We start from the raw sequence: 16,901 nt of genomic DNA, 5'->3' as shown, positions 1-16,901 counted from the left end.
GTACATCAAAATTGATAATAGATGCTTGTTGTTGGGGGAACTTGGGTTTGATCTCCATTCGTGTCAGATGGAGTGGGACGTACTGACTGACTGACTAACAGGAAATGGGCTGAGTATCTATAAGTATGTAACGTTGATTGACAGGTCTGGCTATGTACCTATCGGTATGTAACGTTGATTGACGGGTTTGGCTGTGTACTAAAAGGTATGTAACGTTGATTGACGGGTCTGGCTATGTACCTATAGATATGTAACGTTGATTGACAGGTCTGGCTACGTACCTATAGGTACGTAACGTTTATTGACAGGTCTGGCTATGTACCTATAGGTACGTAACGTTGATTGACTGGTCTGACTATGCTATGTACCTATAGGTATGTAACGTTGATTAATTGGTCTGGCTCAGTAACTATATGTAATGTTTATTGATTGGCATGGGTCCGTACCTACAATCAACTATTATTGCCATCAGTAAAGGGCTCTGCAGGTTGTACTGTTCTCATTCTTAAAACATTTTTACATTGCCATTGCCATTGCAGTATATAGCAGGTGGGTGCGCAGAGTATGTGGGTGGTTGTGTTCGTGTTCCCATTGCTCATTAAACGCTGATATGGATTATGGGATGTAAACAGGAGGGAGATTAGCGCATCAGCAGATCTGCCTTAACCGACAGGCGACATCGGGATTCAAACCCCAGACAAACAGATCCGCTAAGTCTAGCGCTCTTTCCACTCGGCTGCCGCGCTTCTGTTTGTTATCGACACCACATCATCCGGGATTGCGTCCGAAAATCGCGATTCACGGAAGATAAATCATAATAGCAGTTGTTTGATTTCTGTCAAATGATATTTTATTGAGAAACAAACTGACAGTTTATGACAGAAAATAGGAAGAGATAAAGACGTAAAGATTGATATAAAGGGATATATATATATATATATATATATATATATATATATATATATATATATATATTAAAGAGAGAGGGGTATGGGGAGCCGGAAATAGACAGATACAGAGGCACAGAGAAGCAGAGCTGGCCCGTTATGACTTGATTCAATCAAGACAACGGGAAAAGGGTGTTAGGGGGTGGGAGGGAGGAGGCGAACTTTTTTTGGGGGGTGGGGGGTGTTATTTGTTTTTTGTTATTGTCTTCTTTTCTTTCTTTTCTTTTTCTTATTTTCAGTTGTGAAAGCGATCGACAAAGAACATAAAATGATCGCTCTGTTAGTTAAAACTTAAAACCTGAAATTTGCTTTGCTTCGACAGACATCCATTCTGTCAGAGAATATGACTGCTTGTCTCTCTCTTTATCTCTGTTTCTGTATCTCAATATGTCTCTCTGTCTGTCTGTCTCTCTGTCCTTATCACTTCCCCATCTCTCTCTTTCACTTTTAGAAATATATCTTTTTTTCTGCTTTCTCGGAATTACACACACACGCACACACGCGCGCGAGCAAACAAACAAAATGACAGACAAGTGTTATTCGAGGAATGTCTTTCTTTTCCCGGTTATCTATTTCTCGGAAAATGTCGGTGGATTTGACGAGGCTTGGGTCAGTGTCAGGATTTGTCTGTCCGTCCTGTGCAGCCTTTGTATAGACAATAACAAAAGTAAAGGTTGGAAGTTCGTTATTTTGTAACGCTAACAGATAAAACATTCGTGGCTTAACCGTCGTGTTGTTGGCTATTGTCATTTGTATCACAGTAAACGTCACCTTGTACCCTTGCTTCCTTCTTCCCGCCTACCGCCATCTTCAGCGCTGTCTCGGTGGTTTTACCACTACGCTGCTCGTCTCTATGTTCCATATACAGCCATACACAGCCGTACCCAGTCTCGGACTGTCGCAGATCCTGGCTCCAGGCAACTATCAATGTTAAGTCGTCGTGGGGACCACCGGCAGAGTGTGGGAAATGGAAACTGGGATCACCATTCTAGAAGTGCATGAAAAACCAGAATTTGGTGCATTTTTGTTTCCTTTCTAGGAGGAAGGTGGCAGAATGGTTAAGAGGCTCATCTGCCAACACCCAGTCCATGAGGGTTTAGGTTCCAATCACGCGCTCGCTCTTTCTCCCAAGTTCGACTGGAAAATTGAACTGAGCGTCTAGTCGTCCGGGTGAGACGATAAATCGAGGTCCCGTGTGGAACACGCACTTTGCGCACTGAAAAAGAACCCTTGGCAAGAAAACTGTTGTCCTCTGGCAAAATTCTGTAGAATAAATCCATTTTGACGGGTACACAAATATGTATGCATGCACTCAAGGCCTGACAAAGCACATTAGGTTATGCTGCTCGTCAGGCATCTGCCTTGCAGATGTAGTGTAGCGTATAATGATTTGTTTGAACGCAGTGACGCCTCCTTGAGAAACTGAAATTGAAACCTTTTCCTTTATGCTGTTTATGATGGATGCGATACATATCCATTTATGTTTGAGACTGGGCTGGACACTGCGCTACGTTTTAAATACATCCCGACGTCAGATCAGAGAGATGCAGACATCTGTAAAGTCAAGAAATCTGAGCAATACCGTCAAATATTTATATGTGAAATGGATGGCCCTCAGCTGTCTGCCCTGTCCTTCCAATGCGAGCCAGCAGTCCATGGTTACACATCATCAGTCGGGTTGGGTTTGGCCTGGGTTTTGTCTTCTTTTTTTTTTCTTTTTTCCCTTTTTTTCGGAATGGGGGTTGGGGGGGGGATTCTAGTGATTGAGTATGGGTTGAAGTGGATTTCTTTGAAACAGGTTTGATTTGGTTTGGCTTGATTTTGGTTTCGTTTTGGGTTCTCTGGCTGGTTTCGATTTGACTTGATAGTGATCAACTAAGTTGGTTTTTTGTTTTGTTTTGATTCGTTTTATGTTGTTTGTTTTTTCTGGGGGGGTTTCTGTTGTTTTTTTTCTTTGTTTTGTTTTTGTTTTTTTGTTTTGTTTAATTTTGTTTCATGTTCACTTTTCGACCTTCTTGTATTAACCCTGTAAAGAGAATTCTGAGCCGACTGCTTTGTCAACACGAATTAATGTCATTTTACAATGAATATATCTACATTCACTGTTAAGCTAAGTTAATTTATCCAAAACTCACGTTTAAGAAAACACAAAAAGATTCGTGACGTACATTTTCCATTCCAAAAATGTTATTATTTAAAAACATAGAAATTAAAGAAGAAGCATGGCCTCAGAATTTTTCCCCTCCAGTAGACCTTTAGCGCACGTCAGAGAACCCAAAGCAACAAAGGAGCTATTGCTGGCAAAATTCTGCCGAAATACCAATTTGATATTAAAGACATTTGCACTTGCAGACAGTGCAAAATTGATTATGAGTAGCGCTACCTTGAGGCGATTCACTCTCTTCCCGGGCAGAGCCCCCCGAAATTCACTCAGAGAATGATGTTGTGACAAAAAAAGTAATGGTTAATAATGATAATATCAATAACAATAATGATAATAATCAGAAGAAGAAGATGAGGAATATAGAGAACAAGCCATGATAATGTTGGAAAACAAATTCTGGATCCAGTTCAACGTGAAACTGAAACAGTCCCACATTCCAACTTCCGGGAAAGCCTGTTGTTGGAAAAACGGTATTAACGATGGCTGGAAACCGAGAGTTAACCGACATCCCAGTTCTGGACACGATCTCTGATATGGCAAGTTTCACATCCACTGCGCCGCAAGGTCGATCCACCCGATGACCTGTGGCTTTGATAAAAGCTGTGCGCCGTTGACTCGTGCCCAATGACAAGATCTCAAACTTCAAAGTTTCGCATGTCTTAAAATAGATCTTAAGCATGGGACTTGAAACAGGGTGCCAGGAAATAAGCTTGAAGGGGTCAGTGGGCTGTGTCATCACGGGACATGCTGCGACACCACACCACACATGCACAACCACAAGTCTTCATCCCGTCTTTTACATGCCTCTGGTAACAAACAGCAAATAGCAATCGGAAAAATCATTTGCTATATTTGTATTTCATGGCTTTCCAACAGGTATCCAGTTCGAGGAGTCGGGTGTTCGATCTGGGTGTGACTGTTAAACCGACATTACGTAACAACATAAACTCCAGATAAAATTATAGTATCCGCGTAGAAAGAGAATTGTCCTGGTGTTATGCAAGGTCTGGTATTTTTCGCCTCCTATATCACACGATTACCTCTTTTGATATTTAAAACTGACGTCTCCACATTTTGGCTGAAATCAAATGAAATACACATGCCTGTCTTACACATCCAGCGATATTATAAGAAATTTTGAAGAAAGATATATATATATATATATATATATGTGTGTGTGTGTGTGTGTGTGTGTGTGTGTGTGTGTGTGTGTGTACAACTTTGTATACAGTGCATGCATACACACAAAGATATATATATATATACTGATGTGTGTGTGCGTGCGTGCGTGCGTGCGTATGTGTGTGTGTGTGTGTGTGTGTGTGTGTAGAGAGAGAGAGAGAGAGAGTTACAAGCAACTGTTAAGAAAGAAGGAAAATCTTAACTTATACTCAGTATAAGTAGACCGACAGTATTTTCGATCCAAATTCTACAAGGTTGAACAATTCCAAGCCAGGGCACTCCTCTCCAGCTTTCACTGACAGTATAGGGAAATAAAGATGCAAGATAAATGGAAGAAAGCTTCCTTTGAATACAAGACTTTTCTGAAATTTATTTCCCAGAACCTTTTATTGCACGTGCAAACCGGTGGGATGTCTTGAAGTTGTCAGTGCCTTTTCTGCCTTTTTTTTCTGCTTACTACTCAGCGCTCCGAGACTCATTTCGATTTGAATTGAACTTGAATAACTGAATGAAACAGACAGACCCGAACCCGAGAGAACAACTGTCGGGTTATACCACTGCTACTTATGACGTGTACTGTAACTTCCACTGAACAGCATAAAACATCTGTGACATGACACTTTTTTCGCTTTCGAGAAAATGTGCTTCAGGATCCATTGATTTTGCAACTTTCTGTGACCTGAAGCTGTGTTTTGGTCTCTCAGTTGTGCGTGCGTTTGTGCATTAGCAATTGCCGGCGCGGGCGCGCGCGCGTGTGTGTGTGTTTGTGTGGTGAACGCGCATATGTTTGTCAGTGTGTCGTGTATGCGTCTGCGTCTCTACACACACACACACACACACACACACACACACACACACACACATGTATATATATATATATATATACATATATATATCAAGTTATATATATATATAGAGAGAGAGAGAGAGAGAGAGAGAGAGAGAGAACACTCACGCAAGGCCGGAAAGAGAAACTTGCACAGCACGGCAGGGACCTCTTTTGTGTTTGGAATAGGTCTATCAAAACCAGCATCAGACAGAATACTTAAGGATAAGGATATGTTTCACCATATTATATGCAAACAATATCAAATCATACCAAAACGAAATCAAATGGATACCAACACAACATACATTATAAGCTTAAAATACCATACACTGAGATAACAACACATTTTCCTTAAACTCATATCATGTATGAAATATTCAATACCGTTTAATTATGAGTTGGAGGCCGGTAGACATTCAAATGTTTCTTCACTACGAAGTGTTTGCTCAGCCGGAGGACAACGCTCGCACACACGCAGCGCCTCACTTTATGTGGGGAAATAATATCGTGAGGCTGCGAGGATTTTGTTTCTGACTTCTTGGAAAAACTAAAACAATACCCAGAACAAATATCATTAGATTCATTTTGCCGTGAATGACATGTAGTATGAAACGCAAAATTTCCAACTTGAAGGAAAACTGAACTTTTGTTTTTGTTTCAATGAACCTTGCCTGATTTGTTTTAATTAGTAATACATCGTACTACCAACTGTAGTTGTGTCTGCTCATTCTACCACACACACACACACACACACACACACACACACACACACACACCCTACCCCGCAAAAAATGAGAAAGAAAAACGAACAACAAACTCAACATACAAAACAAAACACTGAAAAAACGTGACAACAACACTTGAACAACTTGACAACAATTCTCGCAAACAAGCCAACAAAGCGTGTGTGGGGAGGGGGGAGGGGGCGTGGAGGGAGGGAGAGAGAGAGAAAGGTGTCGCTATGATTAACAAGGAAACTGTGTGGATTCCACTTGAACAAATCATTTTGAAATGAATAAGCACACAGTCGGTCTTAATTTTATTTTCCAAACGCAATTGTCCATTTTATGTTGATTATTTGTCTCAGTCCCATGGTTATACTGAACTGAGCGAGTGTCGCTGTAAACACCTGATGGTAGGGGCCTGTTGTGTTCATTTCAATATACACATATACACCCACCCCCACCCCTCTCCCCCGCCCCCTCCTCTTTCCCTTCCACTCCACGCATTCAGCTGGGCTTGTTTGAACCTGTTGAATCCAGTCAGCGCAGAACGCGGTGCAGATGCAATGTCGGTCGGCGACCTATTCTTAGCTCAGCACACACAAGGCATGCCACACTGACGGGGATTTCCCATGCTATGTCGGGCGGCGGGATTTCCCCCACGCTGAGAAATCCTACCACTCCACTGGTCATGCGCGAAGCGATTGCACCAAAGTGACACTTCAGTATAAACCATACGTCAGCAATAGTATATATATACAACCGGCTGTTCTTGTTTCTCATCCCATACAAGCCATTCGCGATTCAAATAAGACGCTACCATGACGCTGCCGAAGCAGACGACAGTAAGCTGCACCAAGTACTTCACGGCTGTTCCAACTGGCTGTGCTGACGTGAGCCAGGTACAAACCAACCACGGCTGTCTTCCAGGTGCGACTCCTCCAAAAGAACAAACGCAAATCGTCACTCTGGCTGATTTGAGTTCAGAGAAAGCTAAAAGTGGTGTCGAACACCGTTTCACAGAAAGAAGACTGGTAACGGAAACCAGCCAACAGCAAGAACAAGAAGCAGCCATTCTCAGCACAGCTCCTCACAGCTCTTCAGTTCCCGTGGTTCTCCCACAACACCAACACTTGCGGGCTGAAAACAGCAGCATCACCAAGTTCAGGGCCAGTGGCAAAGAAGGAATAAACAGTCCTTGCTTGCTGCAAAACATGTGTGACATTTTCCCGGACAAGGACGGAGATACGTGAGTGATTCAATGCATACACTTTTCGTATTTATTTCGTTATTTATGTACTAATAGTTCATACCCAGTTGTTTGTTTGTCTGTTTATACAAATATTCAGTATTATTTATTGATATGACTATCCATCTCATATATTGATTTGTTCAGTTTATTCATATTTTTCTTTTATATATATATATATATAACTATCCATCAGTTTCTTTTCAATCGCAAAAGACGTGGAACAAGCTCCCTGATAACCTCCGCCATTCTGATTCCCTCGCGTCTTTTAAATCTCCTCTCAAAACTCACCTTTTCCCTCAGCAATAAGTTCAGTTGTGGCAGGTCCACTTCCTTTGCGTTAGCTGTGTTTGACTATGTGTGCCGACATATACATATGTATGTATACATAACTACATGCATGTATATGAATGTGTTGCGTGTGTGTGTGTGCGCGCGCGCGGCGCTCGCGCGTACGTGTGTTCAGTATGTAAGTTTGTGCCTGCCTATGTGTGCGTATGTGTTGAGGGTAGCTGTTAGATACACATGCATGTTAAAATGTATGTATGCATTATTATTAGTAGTAGTAGTAGTAGTATGTTGATTAGTTCAGTTCATTCATACGCTTATTTGGATACTCATTTACTTCAAAACTGATATTTTGGCTACACTGATATATATCATATGACTGATATATATCATATGAGTGCATGTGTGTGTTTACATTTCTCCCCTCAGGCATTCATTCATTAGTTCATACTAATACAATATTATATTCATATATCTGATTCCATTAATTATTGCTCAGTTTGGCCTATCTTGTTCAAAATGGTATCCGCCGTGGAAAACTGTTTAGTTTGTATGGCTGCAACTCTCTCTCTCTCTCTCTCTCTCTCTCTCTCTGCCCCCCCCCCTCCCCGCACCCTCCCCCCACTCCCCCTCCTTAGGCACGTGACGTTCATTACAAGACATATATCTGTACAGCTGTCTGGCTTCCTGTGCAGGCTTGTGCACGTGGCTGTTCTCCACAATTCCCTGACGGCACATCTGGCGGAGGTGATCCACTCGCTGGGTTTGCAGGAGCAGGTCAACCACCTCAACCACCTGCAGCAAACTCCTCTCCACCTGGCCCTCCTCACAGGCCATCACCACGCCATCTCCCTCCTCCTCCGACCGCTGGAAGCCTCCATCACCATCCAGGACGGCCACGGCAACACCCCCCTCCACACCGCCTGCCAGTGCAACGACTTGTGCGCCGCACAAATGCTGTGCCACTTGGAACAGGAAGAAGAAGAAGCAGGGGGTGGGAGAGGGGAAGGGTGGAGGGGCGAGGAGGTGAGGCATGCCCTGGAGACGAGGAACTACGAGGGTGTGGCGTGCCTCCACCTGGCTGTGCTGAACGGGAATGCTGAGCTTGTCGCTTTCCTGCTGAGGACTGGAGCTGATGTCAACGCCAGGGTGAGTGCGATGGACCACTCGGGATTTCCAGTGTGTTGTGGAACAAGATGTTTTCATTATCGCACATAAAAAGTATTCAAGAGTGGCAATGAAATGTAAAAAAAAAAAAAAAAGGCAAGAAAACAATTTACCATGATGATGATGATGATGAAGATAATGATGATGATGATGATCAAAATGATGATTATCATTATTGTTGTTGTTTATGTTGTTGCCTTATTTTGCTGCGAAAACCCCCCAGTTTACTTGCATATCAAGTTACTTATTTAGTCAATCTCTCTTACAAGGAGGAAGTTGCCAGCATCGTGAAGACGCTGTTCTGCCAGTACAGTGTCCGTGAGGGTCTGGCTTCGAATCCCGATCCCGCCTTTTCTCCCAATCGAACTGAGCGTCTGATCATTCGGTTGAGACGATAGAGCCTGTTTACAGCACGTACTTGGCGCATTGGCACTCAAAAAGAACCCATGGCAATGTAAGTGTTGTTCTCTGGCAACATTCTGCAGAAGAAATCCGCTCAAAACTGGCTTGCTATGGTTTGGCTGCTGCTGCTGCTGGTCAGGTATGCATGCTAGCAGATGTGTTGAAGCGTATATTGATTTGTCCTTGAGACACTAAAACTGGAATTTACACTCACTCGCTCACTCACTTTTTACATACTTATGCCCGTGGCTGATTACTTCTTTGCTTACTCATTCATTCATTTCTGTTTTTTTTTCCTGACCTATGTATGAATTCAACTTTTGATTGAATGACGGATTGATTGATTGAGTTATTGACTGATTGATTGATTGGTCCTTTTCGTGGTGTCCAGGAGGGCAAAAGTGGGCGTACGGCCCTTCACCTGGCAGTGGACACCAGTGCACCATGTGTCAGTGTCATCACCCTCCTCCTCCTCCACCCACATCTTCACATCAACGCCACCAACTTTTCCCAGCAGGTAGGTTTTTCAACCACTCACAATCCACTGTTGGGTGGGTGGGCGTTTGGGTACGGGTATGGGTTGGTTACGGGATGTTGTGGGTTTAGGAGCAAGAGAATGTGTGTGTGTGTGTGTGTGTGTGTGTGTCTGTCTGTCTGTCTGTCTGTCTGTCTGTGTGCCTGTCTGTGTGTCTCTGTGTGTGTCTGTATGTGTGTGTGTGTGAGAGAGAGAGAGAGAGAGAGAGAGATCTTTTATTTTACAATTAATTTCAAAAATGTATTAAACATGTTCTCAACGATACATTCAGGTGTAAGATGTTATGCCCAACAGACTGCCTTACAGCTTGCCAGAGGACGAGGTCATCTGCATCTTGTTGACCTGCTGCTCGCGCATGGCGCTGAATGGTTGGAGGGTTGTCATGGTTACTACAGCTTCGACTCTGATGAGGAGGTGCGTAGCACATTTGGTGATTTGCACTGTGTACAAAAACTCACATTAGAGATATGTTAACTTGTATAAGATCGCTGTCAATTGACCGTTTGCGTTCTTTATTTTTTCTTTTCTTTAAATAAAATAGAGTTATAATAACTGTATACTTTAGAGCTGGACAGCACTTACAAATATCATCATCACGGTACAAGTTTGGGGAACCACCACCACCATCATCATCATCGTCATCATTATTGTTATCATCCTCCTGATGGTTGTTATTTCATTGTTTGTGCTGCCGTTGTTATCATTATGCTTTTTTGTCGTTATTTTGTTAATTGTATGCATTAGTTACAGTTAGACAATCTATGCTGCTTGTATGGTGTGATTTTTTCATAAAAAATGTGAAGGTTTGCTTTTTGTCAAAGGAAAGAAAGATAGAAAGAGAAGAGACACAAAGAAAGTAAGACAGAGATCAAAAGGCTGAAAAAGAACAGAAAGAGAAAAAGACACAAAGTAAGACAGAGATCAAAAGGCTGAAAAAGAACAGAAAGAGAAAAAGACACAAAGAAAGTAAGACAGAGATCAAAAGGCTGACAAAGAAAAGAAAGAGAAAAAAACACAAAGAAAGTAAGACAGAGATCAAAAGGCTGACAAAGAAAAGAAAGAGAAAAAAACACAAAGAAAGTAAGACAGAGATCAAAAGGCTGAAAAAGAACAAAGAGAAAAAGACACAAAGAAAGTAAGACAGAGATCAAAAGGCTGAAAAAGAACAGAAAGAGAAAAAGACACAAAGAAAGTAAGACAGAGATCAAAAGGCTGACAAAGAAAAGAAAGAGAAAAAGATACAAAGAAAGTAAGACAGAGATCAAAAGGCTGACAAAGAAAAGAAAGAGAAAAAAACACAAAGAAAGTAAGACAGAGATCAAAAGGCTGACAAAGAAAAGAAAGAGAAAAAAACACAAAGAAAGTAAGACAGAGATCAAAAGGCTGACAAAGAAAAGAAAGAGAAAAAAACACAAAGAAAGTAAGACAGAGATCAAAAGGCTGACAAAGAAAAGAAAGAGAAAAAAAAACACAAAGAAAGTAAGACAGAGATCAAAAGGCTGACAAAGAAAAGAAAGAGAAAAAAACACAAAGAAAGTAAGACAGAGATCAAAAGGCTGACAAAGAAAAGAAAGAGAAAAAAAACACAAAGTAAGACAGAGATCAAAAGGCTGACAAAGAAAAGAAAGAGAAAAAGATACAAAGAAAGTAAGACAGAGATCAAAAGGCTGACAAAGAAAAGAAAGAGAAAAAAACACAAAGAAAGTAAGACAGAGATCAAAAGGCTGACAAAGAAAAGAAAGAGAAAAAAACACAAAGAAAGTAAGACAGAGATCAAAAGGCTGACAAAGAAAAGAAAGAGAAAAAAACACAAAGAAAGTAAGACAGAGATCAAAAGGCTGACAAAGAAAAGAAAGAGAAAAAGACACAAAGAAAGTAAGACAGAGATCAAAAGGCTGACAAAGAAAAGAAAGAGAAAAAGATACAAAGAAAGTAAGACAGAGATCAAAAGGCTGACAAAGAAAAGAAAGAGAAAAAGACACAAAGAAAGTAAGACAGAGATCAAAAGGCTGAAAAAGAACAGAAAGAGAAAAAGATACAAAGTAAGACAGAGATCAAAAGGCTGAAAAAGAAAAAGACACAAAGTAAGACAGAGATCAAAAGGCTGAAAAAGAACAGAAAGAGAAAAAGAAAAGAAAGAAAAAGCCTCCACATTGCTGGTTGTCATTGTATCAAATTTTGATGACGACAGGATGATACATTTATGTTAAGATTTTATTCTCCTCTGTGCAGGACGATGACTTCATCCAGAGGTACGATGACATGTGTATAGGAGGCCAGCCTGTCTCCCATACCAGATGTGTGTGACACACGTTGTGTGCACACTGAACGCCAGCACCTGAACACATCAGCATCATGTTCTGTCTGTGGTAATTACCGGTATACGGATCCGGGTGTGGTCAGGGCAAGTCTGATCTCCAAAGTGCCAAAAAACATTAATCATTGTTTTATGTACTTATTTCATATTGGATTTTTGGTCGTGGTATTTGTTTTTTGTTGTTGTTTTCATTGTTGTTCTTGTTGTTTTTCTTTGCTTTGTTGTTTTCATTGTTGTTCTTATTGTTTTGTTTTGCTTTATGTATTCCTTTCGTTCTTTTGTGGTGTGAAACAGAAACGTTTTTTAAGACGTGTAATAAAGGGGGCAGAAATTAGTGGCCACAGTTGGGCACAATTTTCATTGTGTTGGTGTTGATTTTACACACGCACCCCCCACCTCTCCCCTCAACACACACACACACGCGCGCGCGTATAAATACACAAAAAATAAAGTCGCAAAACAAGTGACTAAATGAGGAAATCTGATACGTTATTACACATAACTCAAACCTGAGCAATCAGGCTGAAATAATGACTATATTATGTCATGATGGGAGAATATTTACAGCATAGGGGAACCTGCTGAGTATATAAAACAAATATCAGATGAAAGATGAACTTGTCTGTCTTCTTGTTGGGCTGCTGCATTGCTTTTAAAGAATGAAAATTGTGTAGTTAGCACAGTGTTATTCTGGATTGGTTTAAAGTTGCTCGTTTCTGCTGAGGAAAATTGATATTGTTCGCAATACATGTTTTCAGTCTTTATATATATATATATATATATGTGTGTGTGTGTGTGTGTGTGTGTGTGTGTGTGTGTGTGTGTGTGTGTGTGTGTGTTTATTTTTGCAAAATTATGTGGAAATCAAATATGAAAGATTACGATTGATAATCTGACATTCACACACAAGAACAAGGCAATATGTCTGCCTTAAAAGCTGCGCATGTGCTTTTTAAAAATGTTCACGTGAATGTGTCATTATCTCTTTTCTTTGTCTTTTTTCATGACTTTTGAATAAGCGTATTTATACGCGCAAGTGAATAAAAATGTTTGTATGAAATGTAAGTCAGTGCATCTGAAAATCTATGAAGCAGCATTATCGCCATTTGCTGATATGTGATTAATTTTATTTTTCATTTATTTTTATTCACAGTTTTATGTGTGTATATATGTATGTATGTATGTATGTATATGTATCTGATTTTGAATCTGAACCAGTGTGATATTTGATATATTTGGAATAATGTAAAATCTTTGAAGCTACTTCGTTGTGACAAATATTGTCAACTGATGTGTTGTTGACATGCGTTTCTACACTGAATATATATATATATATATATATATATATATATATATATATATATATATATATATATATATATATATATATATATTTAAGATTTCAGTTTTGTGAAATACGATATGATCAAATCGACTGTTGCACAAAATATGCTTGTTTCAATGGATAAAAAAAAACTGTGTGGGAATCAGAACAGTGCAAAATATTGTTCAATATCATGATAACATAATGTCATGAACGGTGCCATAGCAGTTATTCGTGTCCATCGATCATTTACCCTTCGGTGCTGAATATACCGAATATCTTAAGTTCGCCAGACTTGTCATCTGAGCAATGAGTGTAGGTTGGAGAGGGACGGGCGTAATTAATGTGTCATCGATTGTGGTCATCTTTATCCGGCACAGTGACTGACAGAATGACTGAATCATTAAGCCAACTTTTCCAGGTAACTCACTCTTCAGGGTTTTCCATGTTTGACAAAACATTTGCCTGTTGTTCAACGTTGAAAGTCATTCTACAGGAATTAAATGTGTAACTCTTATTTCTTCATTATTATGTCGGCGAAATCGATTCCCTTTGAAGAAACGGAATTATAGGTTAGATTTAGTGAACAAACGTATGGATATCTATTTTATGTGTAATTAGAATTATCTTTCTTAGAACCATAAACATTGAATTCGTTATGGCAAACATAAATATGATATCTATTAACCGTGTACATTATACAGTTTCTCACACACTGCCATTATCGTAAAAACATGCCTGTATTTTCTGCTCGTGCGAAGGGGGAAAATGTTTTTGATAGCCTTCATAAAACCACACAGGCTATTGTCGCAACGAACCACTGGTTGTATCAGTCAGTTTGTTATAAATGTGTATATTGCAAAGTTGTAATACTGTTTTCAAGACATCGTAATGTTTTGATATATTTGCCCAAAGAACTTCGTAATAAAAGCGCGAACAAAGATTCATGAAATAAAATGCATTAGTTGTGTGTGTCTTTATATATTCGTTAGTTGTGTGTGTGTGTGTGTGTGTGTGTGTGTGTGTGTGTGTGAGTCTGTCTCTGTGTTTGTGTATTTGTGTTTGTCTGTGTCTGTGTGCTTGCCAAGATGCATATATGCTATTGTGTGTTACTAATACACGTAAGCATGCTCGCCTGTACATGTTATCTCACATAATGTAAATTTTGGTTGTGTCACATAATTTAGAATTCTTTTGAAAATCACTTGGGAGTGAGAAAGAGAAAATGCAGGTTAGAATTCACATTAGAGTGAGATATGAACATTCCACCTCTGGGATCACATACAGGTGGCACGCCTGAAAACAAAAATAGCAACCAAAGACTTTTGTATTCCAACGGAGGCAAATCACGGCTATCCAAAGACTTCGAGTACAACACCAAAAGATATTCAGTTTTGCATTTTCTGACTGCAGTGATGTCACCGCATGCATCATGTATCCTCTGCCTGACCTCTCCCAAGCCAGCTGCCAAATAGCAGTTTTCCAACAGTCCGGTAGGGCAACCAACATTATTCATCAAACCCCGTCTCCTGTATCAACTGGCATGTACATTGCTGCACAAATATCAAACAGGGGCGGGAAAGCGAACTTGTGGGACAAACATAGATCCTGAGTAAAAGACAGGTCTTCAGGGTGACAAAGACAGGTCTTCAGGGTGACAAAGACAGGTCTTCAGGGTGACAAAGACAGGTCTTCAGGGTGACAAAGACAGGTCTTCAGGGTGACAAAGACAGGTCTTCAGGGTGACAAAGACAGGTCTTCATGGTGCTAGACAAAGACAGGTCTTCAAGGTGACAAAGACAGGTCTTCAGGGTGACAAAGACAGGTCTTCAGGGTAACAAAGACAGGTCTTCTGGGTGACAAAGAAAGGTCTTCATGGTGCTAGACAAAGACAGATCTTCAGAGTGACAAAGACAGGTTTTCAGGGTGCTAAACAGACAGGTCTTCAGGGTGACAAAGACAGGTCTTCAGGGTGACAGACAGGTCTTCAGGGTGACAAAGACAGGTCTTCAGGGTGACAAGGACAGGTCTTCAGGGTAACAAAGACAGGTCTTCTGGGTGACAAAGAAAGGTCTTCATGGTGCTAGACAAAGACAGATCTTCAGAGTGACAAAGACAGGTCTTCAGGGTGACAAAGACAGGTCTTCAGGGTGCTAAACAGACAGGTCTTCAGGGTGACAAAGACAGGTCTTCAGGGTGACAAAGACAGGTCTTCAGGGTGACAAAGACAGGTCTTCAGGGTGCTAAACAAAGACAGGTCTTCAGGGTGACAAAGACAGGTCTTCAGGGTGACAAAGACAGGTCTTCAGGGTGCTAGACAAAGGCAGGTCTTCAGGGTGAAACAGGCAGGTCTTCAGGGTAACAAAGACAGGTCTTTAGGGTGACAAAGACAGGTCTTCAGGGTGCTAGACAAAGACAGGTCTACATGGTGACAAAGACAGGTCTTCAGGGTGACAAAGACTGGTCTTCAGGGTGACAAAGACAGGTCTTCAGGGTGACAAAGACAGGTCTTCAGGGTGACAAAGACAGGTCTTCAGGGTGACAAAGACAGGTCTTCAGGGTGCTAAACAGACAGGTCTTCACGGTGACAAAGACAGGTCTTCAGGGTGACAAAGACAGGTCTTCAGGGTGCTAAACAGACAGGTCTTCAGGGTGACAAAGACAGGTCTTCAGGGTGACAAAGACAGGTCTTCAGGGTGACAAGGACAGGTCTTCAGGGTGACAAAGACAGGTCTTCAGGGTGCTAAACAGACAGGTCTTCAGGGTGATAAACAAAGACAGGTCTTTAGGCTGACAAAGACTGGTCTTCAGGGTGAATAAGACTGGTCTTCAGGGTGCTAAACAGACAGGTCTTCAGGGTGACAAAGACAGGTCTTCAGGGTGACAAAGACAGGTCTTCAGGGTGACAAAGACAGGTCTTCAGGGTGCTAAACAAAGACTGGTCTTCAGGGTGACAAAGACAGGTCTTCAGGGTGACAAAGACAGGTCTTCAGGGTGCTAGACAAAGACAGGTCTTCAGGGTGAAACAGGCAGGTCTTCAGGGTGACAAAGACAGGTCTTCAGAGTGACAAAGACAGGTCTTCAGGGTGACAAAGACAGGTCTTCTGGGTGACAAAGACAGGTCTTCTGGGTGCTAGACAAAGACAGGTCTTCAGGGTGACAAAGACAGGTCTTCAAAGTGACAAAGACAGGTCTTCAGGTTGACAAGGACAGGTCTTCAGGGTAACAAAGACAGGTCTTCAGGGTGACAAAGAAAGGTATTCAGGATGACAAAGAAAGGTATTCAGGGTGCTAGACAAAGACAGGTCTTCAAAGTGACAAAGACAGGTCTTCAGGGTGACAAAGACTGGTCTTCAGAGTGACAAGGACAGGTCTTCACGGTGACAAAGACAGGTCTTCACGGTGACAAAGAAAGGTATTCAGGGTGCTAGACAAAGACAGGTCTTCAGGGTGACAAAGACTGGTCTTCAGGGTGACAAAGACAGGTCTTCATGGTGCTAAACAGACAGGTCTTCAGGGTGACAAAGACAGGTCTTCAGGGTGACAAAGACAGGTCTTCAGGGTGACAAAGACAGGTCTTCAGGGTGACAAAGACAGGTCTTCAGGGTGCTAAACAAAGACTGGTCTTCAGGGTGACAAAGACAGGTCTTCAGGGTGCTAAACAGACAGGTCTTCAGGGTGCTAAACAGACAGGTCTTCAGGGTGCTAAACAAAGACAGGTCTTCAGGGTGACAAAGACAGGTCTTCAGGGTGCTAAACAAAGACTGGTCTTCAG

At 41.3% G+C, this 16,901-nt stretch overlaps 1 protein-coding gene across 1 annotated transcript; it reads left to right on the top strand.

Moving 5' to 3' along the window:
* The first annotated feature begins 6,544 nt into the window (after positions 1–6,544).
* Positions 6,545–13,161, top strand: LOC143278965 (NF-kappa-B inhibitor alpha-like). The gene is made up of 5 exons (XM_076583315.1): positions 6,545–7,093; positions 8,077–8,530; positions 9,342–9,467; positions 9,780–9,899; positions 11,718–13,161. Exons 1-5 carry the CDS (start codon positions 6,666–6,668, stop codon positions 11,790–11,792), a joined length of 1,203 nt encoding a protein of 400 aa, XP_076439430.1. The 5' UTR covers positions 6,545–6,665; the 3' UTR covers positions 11,793–13,161.
* The last annotated feature ends 3,740 nt before the right edge of the window (positions 13,162–16,901 follow it).

Source organism: Babylonia areolata, chromosome 2 (assembly GCF_041734735.1).
Source record: "Babylonia areolata isolate BAREFJ2019XMU chromosome 2, ASM4173473v1, whole genome shotgun sequence".
NCBI classification, from domain to species: Eukaryota; Metazoa; Mollusca; class Gastropoda; order Neogastropoda; family Buccinidae; genus Babylonia; species Babylonia areolata.
This window is presented reverse-complemented; position numbering and strand designations above follow the sequence as displayed.